Below are 25069 nucleotides of genomic sequence, written 5' to 3'. Positions count from 1 at the left end.
TAAAGGAAAAAAATACTTACTAAGGCTGTGTAAAGTTGCGTTAAATCCAATTTATATAAAACCAGATTTCACATTTGGTATTCCTGGTTGAAAACATTTGATGGTGCTGAGGATTTTTTTTTTTAACTTCAACGGCTTTCCTTATACAGTGCACATAAAACTGTGTGTTTAATGCACTCTTTAAGTCTACCTTCTTCTTGTCTTCTTGATAAGCTTGAGCCAGGCATGGTTTTAAAGACCAATAATACACTGCAGTTGAAACCGGGCTATACAAATTCAATGAACTTGACCTGATTTTGTTATAAGCATACACAACAAAGCTGGAGGATCTGCAACCTGGTGCAAGTTGAAAGACAGAGAGAGGGCAGCAGAGACTCAAAGTAGAATGGGAGGAGCTATAGTGTAAAGAACAGAGCCCAATCCCAAATATAGCTGTTAAAAGTGAGTGCAGGGTCCTGACTGTGCCTCCTCGATTTGCCATGGTGGACTGAAGGGAGGATCAAACTATATCAGTGAGTCAATCATTGCATGAAAACTGCTCAGCCCTCTGCAGAGGGTCAGCAGGATTAGTTCATGAGCTCCATGTTTGGTTTATATAATTATATACTAGACAAAACAGTTTTATGTAAAAAAATAAATAAAACATGGAACCAAAAATGAAAGCTAATACTGACGTTTGTACTACTAACATACAAGTTACGTCGCTTTTTCTCATGTTTTCTCACCCTATATGCATCGCATGTTTTCTTGGGGTTGGGGGATCTTAGGGCCGAGGAAAGTGTCTAATTACGATTATTTTGACTGATAATGCAATTGCGATATGATTCCTGATCCTTTTTGCATCATTCTCATTTTTTGTTGAAAATGATATTAAAAAGATCATGGTGTAATTTTTTTCGCAAGGATTTAGGACCACTCAAAGTTCTTAAGTCTGTAGAATACAACTTAATACAAAGCACCACAATACTTTGTGGTGTGATTTGGATTTTGCACAAATTCATGTTGCAATTCCAGTAAAATTGTCAAAATCCTACATCCTTAACTGGTTAGAAGTCTTATTCTTTTCTTCCTTTGCGAGTACCTTGCTACTCTTCTCGTGTAGATCGAAATATCGTGAAACCAGTATTGCTCCATAGCAATACTGGTGTTCAAAAACTCCTACTGCCATTTTACATATGGAACTGTGAAAGAGACTTGAAAAAGTTTTTGACAAATAGACAGTGATTTTTTTTTTTTTTTTTTACTCAATAACATTTTTGTGACATTAACCTAGAATACTGTGGATATCATTTTTCCCTACAAGAACTCTGTAGAAATGTCCTATTTTAGTGGGACATGAGCGACTCCCAGGTGTTTGTAGCATTAAACAGTATTATGGAATCCCACTATTTTAGTTTTGTATTTCAAAGCACGTCAAAACGAGATTTATTTCAGTGTTCTGCATGCTAAATAGACCTCCACAGCTACATGAAGGCGTGCTGTGTCTCATAACCCTGGAGTGAGATTCAGATATTCAGTCATCTTCACAATATATTGTCTTGGAAATTTGTTAAAGGTTCATCACGTGCTTGCTCAAATGTCCCAGATTTGGCCACAAGCAAGCATCTAATTAGCATAATATTCATATTTCCCAAAAAGCTCTTAAGAGCACTTCTGGCATTGTCCATTTCTCTTATATGCCTCTTATTGCTGTAACGTTTGCTTAATGCCTGGCTTGTGCCTAGTGATCGCATGCTGTGCTCATTGTGAATGCAGTGTGAATGTGCTGTTTGGGTATGGGCCCATGCATCTCCAGGGCCCTATAATCAGCTCTAAGCTGCTTCTATCAATCTTCATAACTGTAGTGGGTTGAGGAGGGAAGTGCAGCTAATCAGCTCTAACCGGCCCCATGTTCAGCCTGACTGTCACTGTTATAGCAAGGCCATATGCAAACAGTGTCCCTTTGCATGTGTGTCCCTTACTCACATCTTGGCTGTCTCACAGGGCCATGCCACAGATGGCCAGCTCTAGCAGAAGTCCGTTTTTGAAAGAGCCTGTGACTTTCACTGAGTAGCTGTTAGTGTAGGTTAATATAGGAGTAGTGGCCCTGCAGCGGTGGCAATCACAGCTCTGATCAGAGCCGGGCTTCAAAGACGTCTGTGCAAGTTGAAGCCAGAGTTGTCATTAGCTTCTGATCTGTGCTTGACAGCCCTTTCCCCACCCCCAACTCCTTCTTCCTGTCTCTCTCTCTCTCCCTTTCTCCTTCTTTGTCTCTCTTTCTTATCGCGCTCATTTTCTATCCATGCGCAAATGGCCGCTGTAATCCTGGTTCTGGGTGCTTGGGCCTGTCACTCCACATTTGCACTAAGCATCTTTCCTTCTCTCATCTCCTTTGCCCTAATTGTATTGTAATAAGCAATTACAGATCTATTTATGCACACTAGAGCTGAGATTGGACCACTTTTTAAAAGGACATACAGGAGAGTGGAACTGGACCAGATAGTGCCCCTCATCCTCAACTTGTAGCTGGACAAACACCCCAATGCTGCTAATTGCTCAGCCTTCTCTCACTGATGATCTAATCCTGTTTTACTATCCGGTGCTTTGCTCCTGTTTTCTATCGTGTGCAGAACGCCCTCCTAAGCAAAAGTGATTGTGCTGTTGTTTGTTGTTTATTGACTGTGTTTTCTCTTTGTGAGTCATCTCTAGTGATGCAAATGAGCAGAGGCAGTGTTTATCTGGACTGACCATGTTTTCCCTGTGTGTGTGTTTGTGTTTGTTAGCGTGTGCGTATCGTGCCTGCACAACGTCTGGGCCTTTGATCATACTACATTGCATTGACAGATGCTTTCTGGTGCTTTCTGGTTGCTTATGAACGAGGCCACAGACGGGATCTGAATGCCAGTAATTATATCTCCTTGCTAGAACGATAACAATTGTGGCTTATGCAACAAAGTGCGATGGCTTTTTTCTATCAGTCCCATTATTTTTAGGTATGAGAAATGACATTGAAATCCCCTGTCCGCTTCCTCCCTGTCTGGGGCTCTGTGTTTACAGCTGTTTGTGAGCTATGTGTGAGAGGTGGGGGCCATGATAAAGGCTTACACCTTGTAATCATAGCTGGATGTGTGATCTCAGCGACCTGCCTGAGAACTGGCTCGGAGAATAGTATGGATGTGGTGCATGTGCATGTGTGCGTGTGCGTGCGTGCGTGCGTGTGTGCGTGTGTGTGTGCGTGTTGAAGGGAACGGGTGACTGAAAGATCCACAAACAAAAAAATTGCAGTCAGAAACACTCAGTTAATGAGGAATACGACAGAATGAAAAGGTTTGGAAGCTTTGCTGAGAGCATAAAGAAAGAGTTGAGGTAAGAGCAATGGGAGCAAGGTAGAAGTGTCAACTTAACTGATACTACGCTCACTTTTATATGTCATGATAAAGCAGCATCTATAAAGGTTATTGCAAGAGAATTCTGATTTGTGAATCTTCAGCTCTTATAACAATTTCATTTACAGTTTACATTTTTAAAGATGTTCATTTTTAAGTACTTAGCAGCAACATCTTGGTGTTGTTAGTTGAAAATTTAGAAATAGTCATTATATTGGCATTATATTTGAAAAGAGAAAGAAAGCAACAATATCACAAAATAAATGCTATTGATCTTTGATCTTTTATATAAGAAATCAGCTCAGCAAGCACACACAGGTTTATCATTATTGGACGTAGAAACTACATTATCTGAACTATTTCCACATGAACACATGGGGCCAAATGTCACTAGATCCAAGCTTTTCATTGCAGCTGTTTATATAGGGTTTCTTGATCTTCTAACATCACACTTTAACATTAGTAAATCATGCTTTATATTTAGAACCACTCATCCTAACTATAACAATGCCTTGGAAATTATTAAAATAAATGTATTGATCATTGTAAAATTGGATATTGAGGATTTGCTGCCTTTTTATAGAAGCAAAATGTGTCTCAAGGATTTGCACAGGTAAAACGGAAGAAAAGCAGCACGGATGAAACTTTTGTGCTTGGGTCTCATGCAATATGCATTTTAGGGCGTTCCTGTTCAGAGATATAATTTATAGGGGGAGGAAAAGGAAATTCATACAATAGCCATTGTGTCTGATTCATCACCGCAGACTGACCACTGCTGCAAAAGAAATTATAGTCTGAAATTTGACGTCCGGGAAAAGCAGGTCCAAAATCTGTGCCACTGCTTTATTGTACACCCAAGTGAGAGAGATGACAGATGGACAGAGAAATATAAATTAAAATGAGAAGATGCATGTAGTTACTTTGGTGCCGCTCTCCATTCCGCACCATAACACAAGAAGAGACATTGCAACAACCTGTTATTTTTCACACAGCTTTATCTCTCCATTTCCCTCTGTGACCTCCCGCTTGAATATGTTTTTACTGACTTTAATGGCTCACAGCAGCTCCGGTCCAGCGTGATGTGATTGAAGCAGCAGGTGACAGCTACTTTTTAAGTAAACTGTTATTATTTGATATTTTTTAAGAAAAGTTTCTTGACTTTTTCCAGTCCATTGCTGATCTTTTTTGCTAAGGTAATGACATTTAGATAATGAACTAATATTTCTAATATGGATAGCATCCCTTTTGTGGGATGAATACGCACTTGAAGTTCCAAAAGTGTCTTTTCTTCACTCAATATTCCAAATTCAACAGCAGAAACCTTTAGTTTTGTGCTCCACTGCTTTCCAGACATGTGCAACACACGTCAAAACAGGCACTTTATGCAAATCAGATGAGCCGGGGCTGGGCTCATTTACATCTGCTGCCTAAATAAATATCCCGCTAAATTTAAAAATTGAGGAGATGCAAAATTTTGCAATCCTGATGGTAATTTTGATGAATGTGGGGAGATCATGTGTTATTTGCTCTGGCAGATTTTCCTGGCACCCCTCACATTCAGACAGATTTCCAGCCTACCAGAACCTTGCCAGGCCAATCACAGAGGAGCGTCATCATTCGCTGCTCTGATTGGTTACAGGTCTATTCAATTGAGTCTAGTTTGCAGGTCCATCCAGCTCAACATGCCAGGCTTACAGGAATCAGAAAGAAAATAAAATATTAATCAAGATTCAGTTACTGTATTATTACTTGTCTAGTTCATATGAAACACATGTCAGTGTGCTGCTAAGCTGTAATTTGAGAAAGCTTTTGGCCAGGCAGACATTTTCTTTCTGCTTCATAAAGGACCAAGCACCACCTACTACCGGTTGTAGGTCACATTTCGTTGCTCTGATTGTTTGTAGGTCTATCTAATTTTGTCCAGAGGCACCCTTTGAAAAATAGCAAAATGAACTGAGATGTTCCAGTCTAATAGACATTTACAAATTAGTCTGGCGCTGCTGAGAAATATTTTTGAATTTGAATATAATGAACACAGAAATGTGTGAAAGCAGCCTTCATCATAAGGCATACAGTAGTTAAAATAAACCTTCACCCACATTGAAGATCTGAAGGACATGTGAGTTTCATTTGAGAAAAAAAGGCATAGAAAAAGGTGAATACATTTCCGTCCTCCTCTCAGCATAAATGGTGTCACTTTACAACTTTGATCCATCTATCATTGCCATTCCTTTTTGAATGTATCTAAAAAGACAACAACATACCTGGAGCATGAGAGCTGGAGTGTCTGTGTAAAATTTCAACATTTGCATAAATATGTTACACTTTTTTTTTTTTACACTCTGCCTGCCTCGTTCTCACTTTAAAAAAGATAGTGATATTGTTTCCCAATATATTCATCTTCTCTCATATCCCACTTGGGGAGTTAATAACATTCACGCTTCGTCTTTGCTGTCTCTGTTCTGCATGCATGTTCAAAACACTAATAGCTTTTTGTAGGTGTGACACAGAGGCTCTTTGAATTTTGTTTGCCACAGGTAGAAGTCCTAAACATTTTCACAAACAATAATAACGTTGTATGCTACAGGCTTATCTTTTTCAACATCCTCAGCACTCACTTTTATAGCACACTTAAACCACGGGCACAGTGTTATGAAGGATTTGCAATGAGGTGCATTTTTACGCTTATTAAGGAAAAGAGGAAATACAGAATTAGACACTGACAAATCCGACAATTGATCAGGGTCATCAAAGTTAACCAGCCTGGTCTTGAGTGGCTTTGATTACTATCTGCCTGGCATGGCCTAAAATGATATGTCCCATTTTTGCTCTGTTGGGCTTGTCACTTTCGATGAAGGTTTGCCAAAAAAGTCACCTTTTAAAGTCACTTGAAAATGTACATATTTAAGTTTACGGATGATAAAAAGGTTGAATGTCACTTGTTTCTTGGTCATTTACATTATTGGCAACTTCATTTTTTGTCCTTACTTGACCATTACTGACACCTGTCTGGCTGAGTGTTCCACTTAAAAGCACTTGTCCCCGCCTGCACACCATACCAAAAAGGATATGGCAGATTGAAAATTAAACAAGAAAAAAAACAAGAATCTGAAAATTCCTCATGAACATCAGACTTGGGCATTTGACTGCACCTCAGACTTAACATCTTAATGAGACTGCGACATTTCGGGATACAATTTCCTGCACTGTGGCGTCCCACTCTGGCACATACAAAGACAGCCATTCTCAGGTCCTGAGCTCGGCAGGGTGTCAGAACAGAACAGTAAATCTTTCTTTGATAAAAGGAATAAAGTATGCAGTAAAACGCTTGTATATTTTTTTGTGATGGGTATGGATGTTTTAAATAGCTCAGGGGATTTACTAGGTGTCAGATTTGTGTTGCCACTAGGCTATTCTCCACATCCTTCCTTGCTCCTCTATGTGATGTCAGCAACTGCTTAGAGTGTCTCACTGTGTGTGTGTATGCTGCAGGCCATGAGTAGGATATTATTATTAAGGTGTATGGACAAAGCAGTTAGTTTTAAGCACTCTCCGGACAGTATTTACGTGACCTGAATTGTTTTTTTTTTATGTGGACTGACAATGGCTTAGGTACTTTACACATTGTTACTTACCCAAGGAATAATTATTTCTGCCTTCAATTTTCTAACAAACAGAATGTGATGCATTGAAGTCGAAGACAGATGTTGTCAGTTAGAGTTGTGCTTTTATTAAAATTAAGATGGTACAGATAGTGTTAACTAACTTCTGGAAATATTAAAATGGTTTAGAGCTAGCCCTCAGTACTTAAAGGAATACTTGCCTGTAGAAGATGCATTAGATGCCTCCCATTCCCCTCATCAGCTTCAGCTGCTCGTCGCTATATTGCTTATAGCCACGAACATCTGATTCGAGCACCAGATCTTCGAAATCCCCTTCTTCCATATCAAACTGAGTACCTTTCGCTGTTGTCGTTAGTCTCTTCACAGCGCCCGTTCTCTTAGCTTAGCTTAGCTTAGCTTCCAAGTAAGATCGCGAGTGTTAGTTTTGGCAAGTGAAGTACCACCGACTGATTTGTAATAGGTCTGTTGCGTTAGTGGGTCCCACCTACTATAGGCAGGTATAAGAAATGATGCACTAGTGCTTGCAGTTTCATCAGAGCCCGTCTCTCCAAAATGACGATTTTGATGGCATTTGAAGCAGGAAGTGTTAGAGGTTGAAGCAACTCTATCCCATCTTAGGGGAAAATGAGGGAATGATGCACAACCATTCAAAAATATGACTGGATTTCTAACGATACAAAGCTTAATGCAAATGGGTGAATTATTCCTTTAAGTGACGGGCATTATGAGAAAGACTCCTGTAGCTTTTTCTTTGACGACCTCATAGAAAAGGTCATGCTGTTTATAAGGTATAAACTTTGTCATTTTGTTCTGTCCGTCATTGCTCGAAGCTGCTAACAGGTGTCGATAAGAAGCTTTTTACATATTTGCCTGCCTCTCTGTATGTATCTGTGGCATGCCTTCTATTACCATGGTAATGCACTAGGGCAGTAATTGTTGCAGACATTCACACGCGCAGCCTCACACACTCAAGAAATTAGAAACACATTCATGTGTAAGCACACATGCACCCATTTCATGCATGCTCATAACTCTCCTTACTGTCTCTTAGGGATGTGCAAAAATAACCGAATGTTTGAAAGTGGGTTAAAGGAAAAACTGGGTTGAAGAGTGGTTCATTTTTGAATCTGTCAGCTTGAAATGAAATGTTGTTGAAAAAGACTTTGAAAAACTACACCAGCCAGACCCAAATGATCAGAACTAATGTTTCTGTAAATGCAGTGAAGGGAATTTTCTGTTAGTATTTATTATCGCGTAGTGTGTTATTTGGTTAAAAAGAAAATGCATTCGTTATAATGTAAAATGAGTCAGTGTCAAATTAAATACAATACCCTCCAATCAGCTTGGTCATTTAGTTATTGCACTTGCTGCATATTTACATGCGGGGGAAAAAAACGGCAGTTCTTTAAGTGGTCATGGAATAGCTGATACATTTTGTGTTCGTTGACATGCATTAAACATCCATAAAGATGTGACCAACATTAATAACCTTTTTGCAACAAATGGTATAGCCATAAGCATTGAGGGACACAATATAAAGCAATGTGACTTGTCTGTTGTCACGGAGAGAAAAATAGAGAAAGTAATTGTGTTGTATCGGGACTCAAGCAATCCCATCAGCTATTGGGCAGACATGTCAAAGTATAAAGACAAGGCTGAAAACTTGACTGGCTTGCGCCTGATGGGACAAGGCCGAAAAATGACCTGGGACTGGGTGGCCCAGAAGGGAAGCAGGACAAACATGCTGATGTAGAGAGGCAAGCAGAGATGAACATTGACTTGTTTATATTTTTCTACCTAGATTGGCAATGATAAAAGTGAGTGATGTTGATAAATAGTCACATAGCCAGTTTATCAGCAGCTGTCTGGCTTGGGGTTGCCAGCGGCAGCATCCCAGGCTGATAACCTCTGAGGCCTGAGGCATGCTGTTGGGTGGAAGTGGAGGCGCGAGGGGGGTGGAGGGGGAGGGGGGGTGTGCAGCTGCTTGTTCTTGGCCAGTGTATAACCCTAAGCCGCTCAGTTGATATTTTGCGTGTGCACTAGAATCAGTCAAATATTGTGAAGTTGAAAGACAACTAATCTTCCATGAGCTTAATTGAGAGCTAAAAGAAAAACATCCTAAAGAAAACCAGAATTCATGTCTCTGTACACGGACCATTTTAGAGCTGCAGACCCACTTTACATTGTCAGACTTGCACTGCTTTCTTCACTAAAGGCTGCCTGCTGACTGCCTCAGGTGTGCTTCGTCAGCTGTGCTTCGTCAGCTGTGCTATGAGGCGATCACTACTATGGTAACGAGGGCGGCACAATATGAGGAAAATATGCATAATGTCATAAAGTTGTTGAATATCGCAATAACTGTATCACTTTGGACAATCAAAGTGTACGAATTATTCCAAATTGAACATTGAATGCACATTTCCAGTGAAGATTTTCATTGATACTCTTTCAACTAAAATAAAATACAAATATTTATTGTGCAACCCTAGTGCTCAGTGGTATTTTTGTAATGATATTTGCACATATATGGATTGTCTGAGACGGTTAAGTCTGTTTTTCACACCTGATTGTTGTCGCTAATTACAATACATACTGGCCCATTGTACATTTTCAGTGCTGAGCGAAATACATTGCTCAGTGAGATAAAAGACTGATGCTTATATTTTTACAAATTGAATGTAGGGTCTCTCAACTAGGGGTTACTTTGTTTGATCGAGTGTTTATCTTGCTGTTTCCTTCACCTCTAGGCCTTAAGTACATGCTGTGTGCGGAGCTATTTTCTCTTAAACTGGAATTATAACTGTAGACCACTTAATAAATGTAGACCACGGAAATAAATACGTTTTTCATTTTTCTTTTTTTTTTTTTAACCAAAGTTGACTTGATTGGACTTTGCGGTAAAACAATGTAATACAATAAGAAACAAATTAAAAAATCACAGAAGGGAAAAAAAAACTGTAATAAGAGTGGGTCCATGTGTGGGAGGCTGTGTGCATATGTGCAGGCTATGTGCCTGTGAGACTGTGTGCACCTGGAAAGCACTTGACAGATGGTTACTTCAGCTCGAGCTGAATGTTGCTTCTTTTTTTCTCAGTGTTAAGCCTCTTTCATAGATTGAAAGTGTTTCGGTCAGCATTTGGATCAAGGTAGACTCTTTCAACCTTCCTGATAGTTTGCTGTGCATCTCTGGAGTATGTTTATCCTGCCCCGGCCATTTACTTTTGTTTGATTATGGCGAGCTGAGGGAGATCAGAGCTGTGATTTTCTCTGCTGCCTTTTTTGCTCCTTTCTTTTGTTTGCCAGAAAGATTACAGAGCAGTGTATCAAAAATCATTATATGCCACATTATATCAGCAAATTCTCAATCTGTAGTATAGATTTGTTGAGTATTAGGAGACAGTAAGGATAGGCTTTCCAATATTGTTTATTTTGTCCAAAATCAAATGTCATGGTAATACAAAGTGTTATTTACAACTGAAATGTAAATCGTCTGGTTTCAGTGAGGGAAATCACCACCTCTTCTGACCAGATGTTTCAGAGTTTAGAATAAGACTGCTGTTACCATTTCAGAAATTCTGGTGGATTTTTAATCTTGTGCAAAAAAGAAATACTCCCTCACACATTTTACACTGACGCTGGCATTGAAGTGTTACAGTATTTCTCTGAGAAATTGCCATCCTAAATTTAGCATGTACTCTCAGCAGCAGATGTTCATGCCCTTTTTGATGCCTTGGGTAATAATCCTTAATATTCTTGCTGTTTGAAACTAAATGAGGCTTTAATGCACTCTGATTCCATCTTCCAGCACTCATTAATTGTTTTTTTGAAAGTCCGTAAATTAATTCAGTTTTTTCCCTCTTCTTTTTAGTGCTGCAAAGATAAACAGAAACTTTTATAGATGAAATGGAGGACTTTTATTTGGTGACTGTCTGTTTTGATTAGAGCATCAATTTGAAATGTCATTGCGAGGGAAATTCACAGAACTGCTTTGTTTAGCCAGTAGTCTTTTTTTCCCCTTCAGCATGTTTGACCTTGCTATAATATGAAAGTGTTTTTGAAACCTACTGTAATTGTGTGAATCGGTTCATGACTATTTAGCAACAATGTGTCCTCACTCCTTTGAATCGTCCCCATCCCAGGTGCTGCTCACTCACTGTGTTTGAAGCCTCATTAAAGGTGTTGGGCAATGCATTTGAAGCCTCATCCCTAATCCTCTCCTCTCGCCCCTTTTCTTTCCAGATGGTCACAAGAACAAAGAAAATATTTGTGGGTGGCTTGTCGGCCAATACAGTAGTGGAAGATGTGAAGCAGTATTTTGAACAGTTTGGGAAGGTAAGACAATTTTTTTTTTTTATATATATATATATATAATTATTACCCTGCATATTGTTGCCACAATAACCAACAATTCAGCACTCTTTGATTCCCCTGCATGCTGTGTTGTTGGATGCTACGTTATTTCAACAAATGAAATTCATATCATTAAGAGTGAAAGATGTTAATTTGATAATTACACAATCAGTGTGCAGCACCCCCTGTCTGCAACAGTGTCATAGTGAATCAGACCACATGGCTAGCACTCCAATTTGTTATCAGGAATTTGAGCTTTAAAAGGAGCCATTGGCACTAGTTCGGCTCCTTCCTTGACAGTAAAAAAAAAAAAACTCTATTGTGACAAGCAAACAACTAAAGGTATGGCAATAGCTCCGCACAGCCCCCATGCCAGGCCAACAACATGCATTTTGCTCACAGAGCTAACAAGCAATGACAACCAGCTACTATGACCAAATTTCACTCTGCAAAAAAACAAAAAACAAGTGTGTGTTTTTTTTTAATCTATGGTAGTATTACATTGGAAACAAATGTAACATGGTACATATAAATATAAGGGAATCAAAGTCAGGGTTTTGATATTGTGGCAACACTGTTCCGATGTGTTGTGAAAGAAAAACACAGCCAGTTCATTCAGCAGACTCTCATATTCAGCTGTTTGTTCCTGTCTGCTGCAGCAGTTTCTGCATGCTGTTCTCGTGACCAATACCCTCGGCAGAGTGAGGCATATATGCAAACCCTTTCATACAAGGACATGCATACTGCACACACACACACACACACACACACACACACACACACACACACACACACACACACACACACACACACACACACACACACACACACACACACACACACACACACACACACACACACACACACTCACAAATAAGGTTTGATACAGTGGAAGCATTTCACAGATAATGTCCCCACAGTGAGCGGAGATCCCTTTCCCTCATGTCATATTCCACATCAGCCAAGGTCACCTTCAGCTGATACAGTCCCTGTAACATCAGCACTTGACCTTGAGTTTAAACAATTTCACTGAGGATGGATTTTTCATGCGCACATAATGTACCATGTCCTGAAAGAGATAAAATAGCAGTTGTAAATTAATAGAAAGTGTTATTTTTTGTTTTTGTTTGGAGACTATACTGTCAGCAACCATCTCTCCCCTATAAAGCCCTCTGCTATTCTCTTGACTGAAAGCGAGCAAGGTGAAGGACTTTGTTTTGCTCTTTATCTGTGGAAGTGGCATTAGAGACCTCACCATGGCCTGGTCTGCCGTTCCAAATAAAGATGGCTTATTTGCACAATACAACACAGCGAGCACACATTCAGCGCAACTTTGCAATCAATGGATCTGAGAAAGGGCTCCAAATGATTTTCGACTTGATTGAATGACATAATTGACTTGATTATACAAAGTTTTTTCCTCCTTGAGGAATCCTCAAATGCTTAGGAGGAAACAAACAAATCAGACTGATTGAGCAAGATCTTGTGCATGTTTCTGTGTGTGCTTTTATAGCCTACTTGTGCATGCTTGGATGTATCTGCAGTACTGCTCTCGCCATGCGTGAGTGTGTCAGCGATTAAGTGTATTTATGTGGGTGCATGATTAGGGGTGTGTGTGTGTGCGTGTGTGCGTGTGTGTGTGTGTGTGTGTGTGTGTGTGTGTGTGTGTGTGTGTGTGTGTGTGTGTGTGTGTGTGTGTGTGTGTGTGTGTGTGTGTGTGTGTGTGTGTGTGTGTGTGTGTGTGTGTGTGTGTGTGTGTGTGTGTGTGTGTGTGTGTGTGTGAGAGCAGGTTTGAGTTTGAAATCAGAGTAGATATTGTGGGCTATGGCAGACATGATACAGAGCAAAAAGAAGTATCATTCTCTCTCTGTTGTGTGTGTCCTTCCGTTCTGCCTTACATATCCCAGGATTTATTAAATAACCTGCCTGTCACTGCGACCTACCATTATCTCCACATACACACCACTCTGAGGACTTATCCACAGAAGGGAAAACCAATTAATTCAGTTTCTTCTCCATAGATTCTTGGTGGCAGTATGTGTGTCACTTTGTCAGTTAGTCTGTCTGTCTGTCTGTCTGCCCATGTGCATGTCAAGGGGGACATTAGTCCGCATGGTCGCAGGGCAGCTAGTAATTTATATTTCTGGGAAGTATGTTTTGAAGCACTTATCAATCATCATGCAACTACAGCTTAAGGCACTGTCAAATGTTCTTCTTCACTGGGAACAAGCCATTTCCCTGATATTATTTTGCAGTGTGTGTGGGGGTGTGTTTGTGTGTGTGCGAGGCAGCAAAGGCCAATTAGCAGGATGTGGTCCACAGAGATGGCGGTGGTTGGGAGGCAATGGAGGGGAAACAGCTGGTGTGGCCACAATTGGGTCACAGGTTCTGTCTGTAACCTCCACACCTCCCATCCCTCCCGCCTCTGTCCCTCCCTTCTGTCTCCATTCTGTCAGGGTGGAGAGGTGGCATTTGTTATGGGGAGAGGCTGACAGCTCTCATGCACATCCGTCTCACAGCCACTCTCCCAGCCGTCACCATTAGGAAAGAGCACATGCCCGAGACCTGGCACAAGATCAGAGGACCTCCTCCACAGCCACCTTTTTTCCCCCTCTTTGTCGCCTACAGTATATGCTGAAGGTGTGCATTTGGAATGATTGTGACAGTCATTTGAATGGAACTGAAGTGTGGTTCTGTTTGACTGATTCTAATGCATCTCAGATGGATCCCATTACCTGCCTAATAGTAGCCACATCCTGCTTTTTTTTTTCTCAGACAGCACACTGCACCTTAGCCCTGCAAGCCAAATGAGACAATCTTATCAGCACTGCCTGGTCCCCCTTTATATTCAAGGACTCTTAACTGGAGGCTGCTGCTATTTCTGTCTTGCAATAAAGTCGAATGAATCAATGTACTGTGTTTGCTATTATGTCCTATTGTGCAAACATGTACATTGTAAGGGAAGACAATATTAGCCCTTAGACATCCCATTTTTGTTTTTTCCTCATGTACAGTAGGCCTTGCAGGTTGCCATTTTGTTGCCATTTTTATCTTATAATTGTGTTATGTTTGCAGTATCATTTAAGTATTTTTAATACATTGAATGTCCTGGCTTTGTAGTGCTTTGCATAACAAGCAGACACCCATGAATTTTTTTTAATGATTTCATCCGTGAGGTCTGTATAATTTTCTATGTACTTTGACTCCTTTAGAGACTGTGCTTGCTCCAAGGTCAAAGATCAGGAGCAGCTAAGATAGAAAAATAGCATACCTTTTATTAGTTTACTCAAGGCGAAATAAAAAAAAGATTCACTCTGTTGTTATTAAACACATTACATACACAACCCTGATACAACCCACATACAAGCAGGACCAATACACATACATTTATGGAGAGATGTCAGAGCGAGGGGGCTGCCCATGGACAGGAGCCCCAAGCAGTTATTGGCTGTGCTGCCTTGCTCAAGGGCACCTGGGCAGTACCCAGGAGGTCTCCAGTTTTCGGTTTGGAAGATGTGCTGGTTTTGTTAGTTTTACTTTTGTACTAGTCTGAGGATCCACACACATCAATCGTTTCATATAAGGTGAAGGCTTTATAAGGTCAAATTATTTTCAGCAGGCCACACCAGTGTTTTGTGGAAATATTCAATGTGTTGCATGTTGTGTTGATTTCTTAAGCATTTTTTTGTAGGCTAGTCGATTTTCCAATAAATGCAACACCTGTTAACAAAACACCTACCACTCCAAAATGTTCTCCTGAGAAAAGCCCTTGATTAAAGATGGGAGTTGGTGTGATGACGCTTTATAAATTTGGATCTGACGTACCAGCAGAGCCCTGCCCAGGCATGAAAAAGCAGTTAAAGGCATAATTAGCCGGGGTGTCTAATGCTTCCTCATTGGTTTATTGTAATCAGCTTTTGAGTGCATCTCATAGAGCCCTTATTGGGCTAAGCTGAGAAAACTCCTGCTCACTGACTCAGTTTCTGCACTCATGTCCATTGGCTGGGCTTTGCAGTGCAAGCCTGAAGCTCACTTTTAGTTTAATCAGAGCAACTTGCTTCCATGTCACTGGGCTGCCACAATCACCCCTTTATGTCCAGGCTGTCCTGGTTCTCATGCTCCACTGGTCCAGAGCCAGATGCTGAAGGTGGAGCTGAAAGGGAGGAGGATGAGGAGGAACTTAACCAGTTCACTGCCACTGGGCTCAGCAGGGATAAAGGTGGCAGCACAAAGGTCACTACTTAGACAAGCAAAGCAGAGTCCTAAGATATGAGGGGTCTCAGAATAGGAAAGAAGAGTGATGACGTGTTAATGGACAGTGATTATTGTCCTAGCACAGAGAAGAGACCAGCCTGCAGCAGCAGCATGTTGCCCCTGTCGTGTTTCACCTCTGGTCAGGCCAGAGTCTGCATACTTCTCTCATACTGTCACTGAGAGGAAGCAGATAAGAGGAAATTATAAAAGCATCACAAAAAGATTCCTTGGTTACTGCATGAAATTTGTTCTTGGACTCTGGTAATCTAATACCACGGCTGACATTTTGTGTGCCCTTAGATTTTGTAAATGGCACAAAAAGAACAGTGTGGTCGTCTATAAATACTGTATGAAATCATTTCACATACCTTCCCAAGTCTTCTTAGGCCCTAATAAACGTTAGATATTTTCATGTATTCCATGTAAAAACAAACAGCCTTAATGACAATTAACAGTGGCACATATTGTTCTAAAATCTGTTTATTTGATAATTATAGATAGCAGACAAAATTGTATTTATAGACATCAGTGAAATATTGTATTCAGTGTAGTGTGCTTCTCATAATAATGCATTTTTGCATTTTTCTAATGTTGTAAAGTTGCTTTGTCTCATTAGAAATTGGACCTGGGTTTTTTTTTTGTCTCAGCCCTTACAAAGTGCATTTTAATCACAGTGCAGAGATTACAAATCACCAATAATCATGTGACATTGATAATGTCGAATAATTGTTGTGTTATCTTTTTGATTGCAGAATTAAATTTTACCTTGGATGAAAATGCAATTAGGCTCTTAGAGCAGCAACATATTCACACGGCTTGAACGGGAAACTGTGGAGGTAGGCATTGAATGCACTTATATTGAAGTGATGGAAGCTCTGAGGGAAAGAAAACCCTCAAATACGCAATTGCGTCATGTTCATTGTCTGAAATAGCAAACATGGTTGATTAATGCAGAAAAAATACACTTTAGATGAGTGAAAAGAACCTAATCAAAAGCCCACAGTCCTTCATTCCACTTCCTCAGCTAGTGCAGGTGCACATTTGCATGCCATTTACATGGCAGCTCACAGTGACCACAACTACTCCAACGTTCCGGTGTCCATCATCTGCTGACATTCTGTGATTGTTTCCTCTCTGCTGCAATTCACCCAATCAGTGGAGGATATAGTCTGATTCCAGTGATTGTAAGGAGTGATCAGAGCAGCAATGATGGAGCATGTGCCTTGCAGTGGAGATTTAGCCAGAGGCTTCAATCTCATTGCAGTCACTTGTAGTTAGTGACTGAGACTAGCAGTGAGAAGGGCAAAGCAATATAAATGAATTGGCTATGAATGTGGATACTGCTGCGGTGCTGCAGGGACACACAGGGGGAAAGGGCCAGTTAGACAAACTATTTTGTATCCCCCTTGACCTTTATTTGCCCAGTGGCCCAGCAACTTTTCCGACAGAGTAGCTTTTAAATGGGCACTGAAGAATTGAGCTGTACTACTCTATTCACATTTTTTTTTTTTTCACGAGTGTGTCTGTCTTTGGATAAGAGGGAAAACAGGTGTGTGTTAATGCAGGTTACTGAATTTTTACATAAAGTATCAGACCTTTAATAAAAGATAAAGTCATTTTTGACTATTGCTGATCCTTAAAAATACCTGTCAGACTGCCTCCTCCAACAACTAGATGCTGTGCAGTATAGGCGGCTCACAAAGAGAGCTGTGGATCAGGGGAGATTGACACCTCCTTTAGGTCTGTAGTCTCATCTCCCAGCTGTCCCTCCTGAAATGGCTCCCTCAGGATAAGCCAGGATTGGCTTGATTGTGTTATCGGCGACTGATCGGGTCATTGAATGATGGAATTTTGAGCCCCTGTTCTGCTTAAAGAATGAAATGTTTAAAGAAGATTGACTGTGATTGGATCAGCTCCAGCACCTGCTCAAAGGGTCAATCAGGTGAAGGCAGGAGGCAGCAATCTCTGCTGTGCTATTGTGACACGAATAGAGGGGGAAATTAATGTGTGTGATGCAGTAGTGTGTTGGTGGTGGATGGATGGTAGTGGTGGGGCTAGAGATGCCATTCAACAGGGAAGAGGTTGAAAAATGTCATCAGAGGAAGTGTCACGAGTAATTTGCAGCAGTCTCACCATCAAACCAATGTGGAGGTGGACGCCTCCACCCCTGCCTTCCAAACGGCAATCTGGGCTTTAGGGAATCCCTTGTGGGAGAATACCGTAAGAATCAAGATTCAAAGAAGGGTTTATTTCCCAGATGGATGGGAAATACAGTATGTACTGATATCCTCTATGCTATACGTAAGATTTGCATGTAATAATGGGTTTAAATGTTGTGAGCCTGGTTGAACATTATTGCAAAGCAGGTCCAGGAGAATGCTTTGAGAAAACTGCATTTTAACCTGTTTTGTTAGCTCAAATTATGAAGATGATTCTATATATGATAGCATGGGGCCCTGTGTAATTTTCTTGTAAACAGTCAAAGGTATGTTTACACTCAGTGTTCATTAAAACGCTTTGTGTGTCTTTGAGGTCTAATAAACGTGTCAAAAGATTTTCCTAGAAGATTGCAGTTTGCAGTCCTCCACTTTCCCGCCTGTGCTAGCACATTGTAGCATATGTGGGGTATTTGCTGCCACTTGCATGTCAGTGGAATTGGGTGACACCATTGGTGGGATTGTGTACTACATTACTGTTCCTGTGCATACTTGTGCAAACAGAACCGGGACTCACCCATTGAAAAACACTTCCATAGTGCTACTTGATGTCTAAAAGTCCACAAAGTTAAGCTAATTTTAGTGTTCTTGAGAAAATGTTTGAGTGAACAAGTTATTTCGCCTGACCTGACAAAGGTAGAGGAGATACTTCACCATAAAAAAAGTTAAAAGAAATATGTAAGCAAAATATATAAAAACAATGATGGATCACTATCCAAATCTAAACATTCACAGATCAAGTGAGAGGTGGGAATCTGATTTTGGCATTTCTATAGAGAAGGAACTATGGTCTGATCCATGCCAGAACCGCATGGTTGGTACCCTTCAAAAATAACATTGTTACAAATCTACAACCCAACAATGTTAAACTTTAAATGTAACAAATCTGCAACCAAGTTAGAGCTCTAGAAAGTTCATTGATATAGATCTGGCTGTTTCCAGGAAATGAATCACACTTGAAAAATGGGATTCTCCACTCTTTATATGAAACTGAACCAAAACAAATCATGTATATTCTGGAAAAAAGAAATGTATATGATGACAAAAAAATATGAGGTATTTGTAAGTATTTGGAAGTCCTTTATTAAATACATGGAAACAATACACTCAACTTCAGAATAGCTGTGACCTTAACTGCAACTGGCTCTGATGTAGGCCAATAATAATGTCACGGTATAATGGTTGAGGTGTGACATGGTTAGAACTGTTTGCTTTATTGACTTTTTAAATTAATTTTATCATCATTCCTATGATTGTATTTATTTAATCAATTACTTTTATCAATTTATTTTATTACATTTTTTGTTTTCTATATTAGTTTGTTTCATTTCCTGTGTACCATATTATGGGAATAAGTTGTACTGTTCCTACATATTTTTGAAAAGGCAAATTAAAATATAAAAAACACAACAGCAATCAAGCAGGTGTTAATAGTAAGATAGCCATTCATTTAAACAGTGGGCAAGGAATGGTAGGGTTGATAGCTTCTTAATCATTTAAAAACATTAACATGACATGCATAGTCCCCTAAACTCCTATTTCTCAGGAGATAGATGGAATGTATTTCCTTGATGTGGCTCAAGTGCATGTTTTAAGTGTAGTGGAGACAAGGCATATTTGAGTTGAGGTCCACAGAAGCCAATGGCGGCCTTTGAGTGACAGACCTTGTGTCTCTGCATCCCGCCGCCAAATGAGAAACAAAATGATGGTGTCAGATTTCAGCTTCCATCTGATCGGCGTTTAAGGAGGATGCAAAACTGCTTTCCAACCTAAATAACCCTTTTCATCCTCATCAGAATTTTTTTTTAAAAGAGGGTTGTCAGTGTTCCACAATTCCCACCCCTCCCATCGTAAGGCTCTGGGAAACCAGTATACCAGCATGAACCATGACCCAGCACCACCTGGAGAACAGACAGTTGACACAGTATAGCTCAAATGATGACGATGCAGAATGATCATTGTACATCTGAGCTGATAGACACAGATTTATCGAGAGTTGAAGACTTCTGGATGGATTTATTCTGAATACCTAAACAGCAAGGTGATGGCAAAATGATGCTTGAGTTTAAACTGCTACACTGATTCTTTATTTGAATTTTTATTCCATGTTAAAGGTATGTCATAAACCATTTCAAATGTTGACAAAGTTGCCTTCTGCAGTCGTGCAGAAGTCCAGCCAAATGAGTCTGTAAAAGCAGCAAAAAAGAACAAAACCAAGAGCTTTTTCTATAGACTGTCAATTTGCGGTCCAACATGTAACAAGAGAAAGATATACTGTACTGCAGAAAGTTAGTTTCCGAAGACATTTTTTCATGGCCTCCTATACAGCGGCAATCAGATTTACCGTAATAATGATAATTATTCTCTTCATATACAAGCCTCTTGTGAAACTTTGAAAATGTGCAGTTACAATAAAAAAAAGCATACTTTGCCTTCAGTGTTTTTAATGATTGACTGGCATTCCACGACTGACAGTATGTCTTTTTTTATGTATTATTATTATTTTTATTATTATATATTATTCAGCGTGTGTTGAAAAATAACTATGGGTAGCGTATTGCCTGTGCTTCTTCAGCCACCTACTGCAGTGTGAACAGGTCCACAGGTAGCTCCACCTCATGCTATGAGTGCCTCCCACGCATCACATATCCTTCTTTAAATCACAAGGTAAATGTTCTTACATGGAAATATACACAACGTGCTAGGGTTTGATGTGCGGGGCTAATGATGTCTCAAAGGTTTCACTGATCTGAAACACTTGCTGTTCCCTCCCGTTTGTCTGTGTGTCTCGGTATCCTCAGGTCTGTTAGAGTTTTAGATTATCTAGATTTTAAGGCTTAGATTATATAGTTGTTAGAAATTGCTTGTTAGGTTTTATTTTGAGACAACTGTAAAATCCAACATTGGCTGTGACAGTCTCATTACATCCTGGAATATTTAGCTGTGGCAGAGTAAGTAGGCCAAACAAATTGGGGTACTACTCAAGATAAGTGAATGCAGCAGTTCCAATTATGTTCTTTACCTGTTGTAGTGTCTTCTCTCTTATATACTGTAGCTCTTTTTTAAGAAACCCTCACTTTCATTTCAGAACTATGCTTATTTTGTCAGCTTTTGTTTTGCATTTTTAAAACAAGACGCAGTGTTTCCCCCAGTGTGCAGAATCACAAGCCCTGCGGCCTGCCGGGGCTGAGTGTACTTGCCACTGGGCTTAAGCATCAGGATTTATTTTTAAAATGTATTCTTTAAAAAAAATGTTTTAACTAAAATGTGTTAATCAAGTAACAGCTAGCATGGCAGCTAGCATGTGAGTGTGATTGAGATTATGGAGTTAGCTGTAGCGTTGTGAGCAGTGCTGTATGGGTAAAGTTTATTTGTTGTGAAAAAGTGCTACAACTCTTCAAGACCCAAGCCAAGTCCCAGTGTCTTGCTTGCTACCGGCAGATTGAAGTGAAGGGAGTTAGCCCCGAAGCTAGCAACAACAGCAGACCAGACTCATCAACCTTGAAGGTGGAACAGCTATTTTCATTTTAATGACAAGCCACTCCTCAACAGCACCTTAGTCTACCTTAAGGCTTGTTTATATACCTTTCTAAAAATGTAAAAGTTCCTGGGGGGATTTTTGTAGCGACAAGCTACTCCTCCGGTCAGCTCAATGTACAACTGTGCTTTGGGCTAAATGCATGCTAACATGTTCACAGTGTTGTTAACATGCTGTTGTGGACATTGTGGACATTGAAAATATGACCTAGTGGTGCTGGATACAATGTCAGGAGAGCCCAAATATTGATAAGATTCATCATTTGGGAACTATCTTGCCATACCATTCATTGGTTGCCAAGATTTTTTAACCCGAAACCAAAAATGTCAATCTCATGGTGGTGCTAGAGAAAAACCAAAACTATAAAGGGGATCACTAAAATTATCTCAATGTATCCTCTGGCGACCATAAATGTCTGAACAAAATGTTATTGCATACTATCCCATAGTTATTGAGATATTTCAGTCTGGACCAAGGTGGCGGTCGCTAAAAACGATAAAATAGCTACAGCTCTCTAAAGTCTCTATAAATTCTGGTTCATATGTTGTGTTCTTATGTACAGCTACATGCGGAGCAACTCATCTACAGTAAATTTACAGTAAAACGACTCATGTCCTCGTCTGCTGTACTTCACAGAAAGGGAAAGACCTTGAATCTACAGGCACACTGTTTGCATAGCATTGCAAAGAACATTAACTCAAGTGTAAATTGACCACTGATTATGTGCCTGCCTTTATTGGTTAGAGTTTAAAATGAGTCCACTTATCTGTGTGTTTAGTTAATAGAGCTAATCAAAGTCCTCACTTGAACCTCAGGCTCTAGAAACAACCAAGGACTCGGAAGGTGGCTGAAACAGTTTTACATTGTAATTTGGAAATCTAATTCAGACGTATATTTTCCTGTAACATTTTATCATGCTTTCTTTTAGGAGTATCAGAACCATTATCAAAACCATGACATACTGCATAGGCAATTTATCGGTCAGAATGTTTCATCTACTCTGATAATTAACTGTTCACTGTGAATTACGTTTGGTAAAGTAATAGCTCTCTTGCTGTTTAATTTTAAAGCGTTATGATGGTGATTGAAGGGAACATAGGTCACCCTCTGATTTTAAAAAACAGATTATTTGTACTTACTAGGACCTATTATGCTTTTCCATCTATTCTGACCTATAAATGTAACTTTAATGTTTTATAGTCAAGTTAAACAGTAAACAAATGATGAAGTGAGCCCTGCTGACCGTCCTGGGTCGGTTTTGCACAGCTCTCAAGGCTAAGGTGTCGGTCTCAGTCAGCGAATTCTTCAAATTTACGGTATTTGTCTACGTAGAAGATGCCGGACCTCCCTATCAGTCCTGCTGCTACACACAGGCTCAAACTTGGAAGCTGAATGTTCAGCCACTTTTATGATGTTTTGGTGTTTATTTTGGAGGTTAACATGTTAAAACTAACATTAGCATGTTGCGTAGCTAACCTGGCTAGCTTCAATATAGATGGTGTTTTCAGCTGTTGAGGTAACTGATTCTGTATAAGGCAGGGGTGGGCAATTCCAGTCCTAGAGAGCAGCTGTCCTGCATGTTTTAGGTTTCTCTCTGCTCTAACATACCTGATTGTAATGATTTGCTCGTTATCAAGCAGCTTGTCACAGTTTGATTATTGCTAGACTCAGGTGTGTTAGGGTAGGGAGAAACCTAAAACATTCCTGACAGTGGCTCTCTAAGACCGGAATTGCCTACCCCTGGTATAAGGTAAGGGGTGTAACATTTCCTGGCAAGCGGCATAAACGGTTGACTAATCACAGCAGAGCAGACCAGCCAACCAATCAGAGCACTCTCTCTGGTAGTCTGTAACCTGCAGGGGTGCTTTCATGGACCTACTTTTGTATGAACTTTGTAACCTAGGTTTTAAAAAGGTGCTATACATGTAAATACAACTTATTTACGTGAGGGGAGAAAAAAATGAACAAAGATGTTTGATAGTGTGGTGCCAAAATTGATATCTGCGCTTGACCCGAAACACAAAACACCTTCGATTTTTGGAACTTTTTTTTTTAAAGGTGCACATACCATTTATTCTGAAGAAAATGTAAACTGGTTGGATATAAAATCCTGCAGAGGATTCATAAATAAGATAAATGTAATGTCACATCAACAGCACTTGTCAGTGATTCTCAGTAGTGCAATGAGGTGATCGGTAATTACTTGAGACATTTCTCTGGTAGTCAAAACAGAAAGCACTTTGGGTTATGGGCTGAGGTTGTTGAGTGACACATCTCGTGGTTGTGTTTTATGTTCAGACTAATTTATTCATGCGTTTCTACATGGCAATGATTACACTTTCCTTTGTTCTGCTGACCTCTAGGTTTGATTTACCGCAATTTCTATACATTATTGTGACCGGGTCCTTTCTAAACAGTAAGCGGATGTGCACACGATGCTAGAAAGTGACAACACATCCCTATCTTAGCTGCCATGCCATGAATAATCTTTAGCTTATTTTTCTCAAGTGGTATCTCAGGGTTCTGGTCGAATTGTCTAAAAGCTAAATAAATCTGCTTGATTGAACTAATGGCACAGAGCCAAGATCTGGCACCAAGTCTCGTCTCTCAGCCTAATCTTTTTGTCACGGACACATTGACCAGGCTCACACACACACACACACACACACACACACACACACACACACACACACACACACACACACACATATATATATATATATATATATATATGCACACACATACACCAAAGCTCCCTCCCCAGCCACTTCCTGATCAGGAAACTTTGAACCCAACATGTGGCCCATAAGTCCTATCCACAGGTAATTAGGTTTGATGGTTAGTTGAGCAGAAGCATGGATTTTATCCTTCTTTCCGTCTTGCCTCCTGGAGCGTTGCCTCAACTTGTTTTTGATAAGCCCACTGCCAGCCCAGCATCAGTCTCTTCCAGCTGAACACACATTGTAAAAGCCACCAAGGAGCACTCATCCCTTTTAAAGAAGAATTACCCACTGAAAATAAATTATGTAGACTGAAGAGGCGTGTGCTAGTACAAGACAGAATATACATTTCAATTCTGAAAAAGTATTAACCCCTCCATATACTGTATACATTGACTACTACATACTCTTTTGTGGTAAATCACAGCATATTTCTCCCTCTAGGGGAAGCCAGCTGTATGGGAAGTGTTTATGATGGAGATGGATATGTTAATATTCCCTCTCACTGACACTCAGACCAACTGGTGGGAGTATTGTCCAAGCAGAAATTGTATTTAATTACATTCATTGAATTGGCTTGGCCAAATTAGTGTCACTTAACATTTAGTCTGTGGTTTTCATTTTTTTCAGTTCCCTTTTTCATCTACTGGTACCACAGAGACAGTTTGTTTAAAGATATAACTTGTAACATTTTCATGTAAAATGTCTAAAAATAACTACCTATATTATATATTTTATATAATTGTGTACTTACATTGTCCCAAATGTTTCCAAAAATATGCAAACCCAGATAAATCTGTAATTTTACTGACAACACGGAGTGTGTTCTTCCGTCGCCTGGCAGTGGTGTCATATAACCTTTAACCCCTCAGGTTGCTCCAAAGTCTGGCATAACACACACACAGAAGAATTAAGCCTTCAGGGCTTCTGTCAGAAAGCCAAACAGAAAATGTGACACAGGAAACGTCGCCGATGTGTTAAAGAGTAATTGTAAATCACAATA

The 25069-nt window shown here is 40.0% G+C and overlaps 1 protein-coding gene across 10 annotated transcripts in view; it reads left to right on the top strand.

Annotated features, from left to right (window-relative positions):
• The window catches only part of msi2b (musashi RNA-binding protein 2b), a 251582-nt gene that overhangs the window by 69754 nt on the left and 156759 nt on the right, over positions 1 to 25069 (top strand). For all 10 annotated transcript variants that reach the window (XM_083927062.1, XM_083927054.1, XM_083927058.1 and 7 more), the window contains exon 6: positions 11228 to 11320. In XM_083927062.1, coding sequence (XP_083783188.1) covers positions 11228 to 11320 — 93 coding nt within the window. The remainder of the gene's footprint in view (positions 1 to 11227; positions 11321 to 25069) is intronic.

Source organism: Echiichthys vipera, assembly GCF_963691815.1.
Source record: "Echiichthys vipera genome assembly, chromosome: 14".
Lineage (NCBI taxonomy): Eukaryota > Metazoa > Chordata > Actinopteri > Perciformes > Trachinidae > Echiichthys > Echiichthys vipera.
Note: the sequence above shows the minus strand (reverse complement) of the source record. Positions and strands in the feature narration are given on the sequence as shown.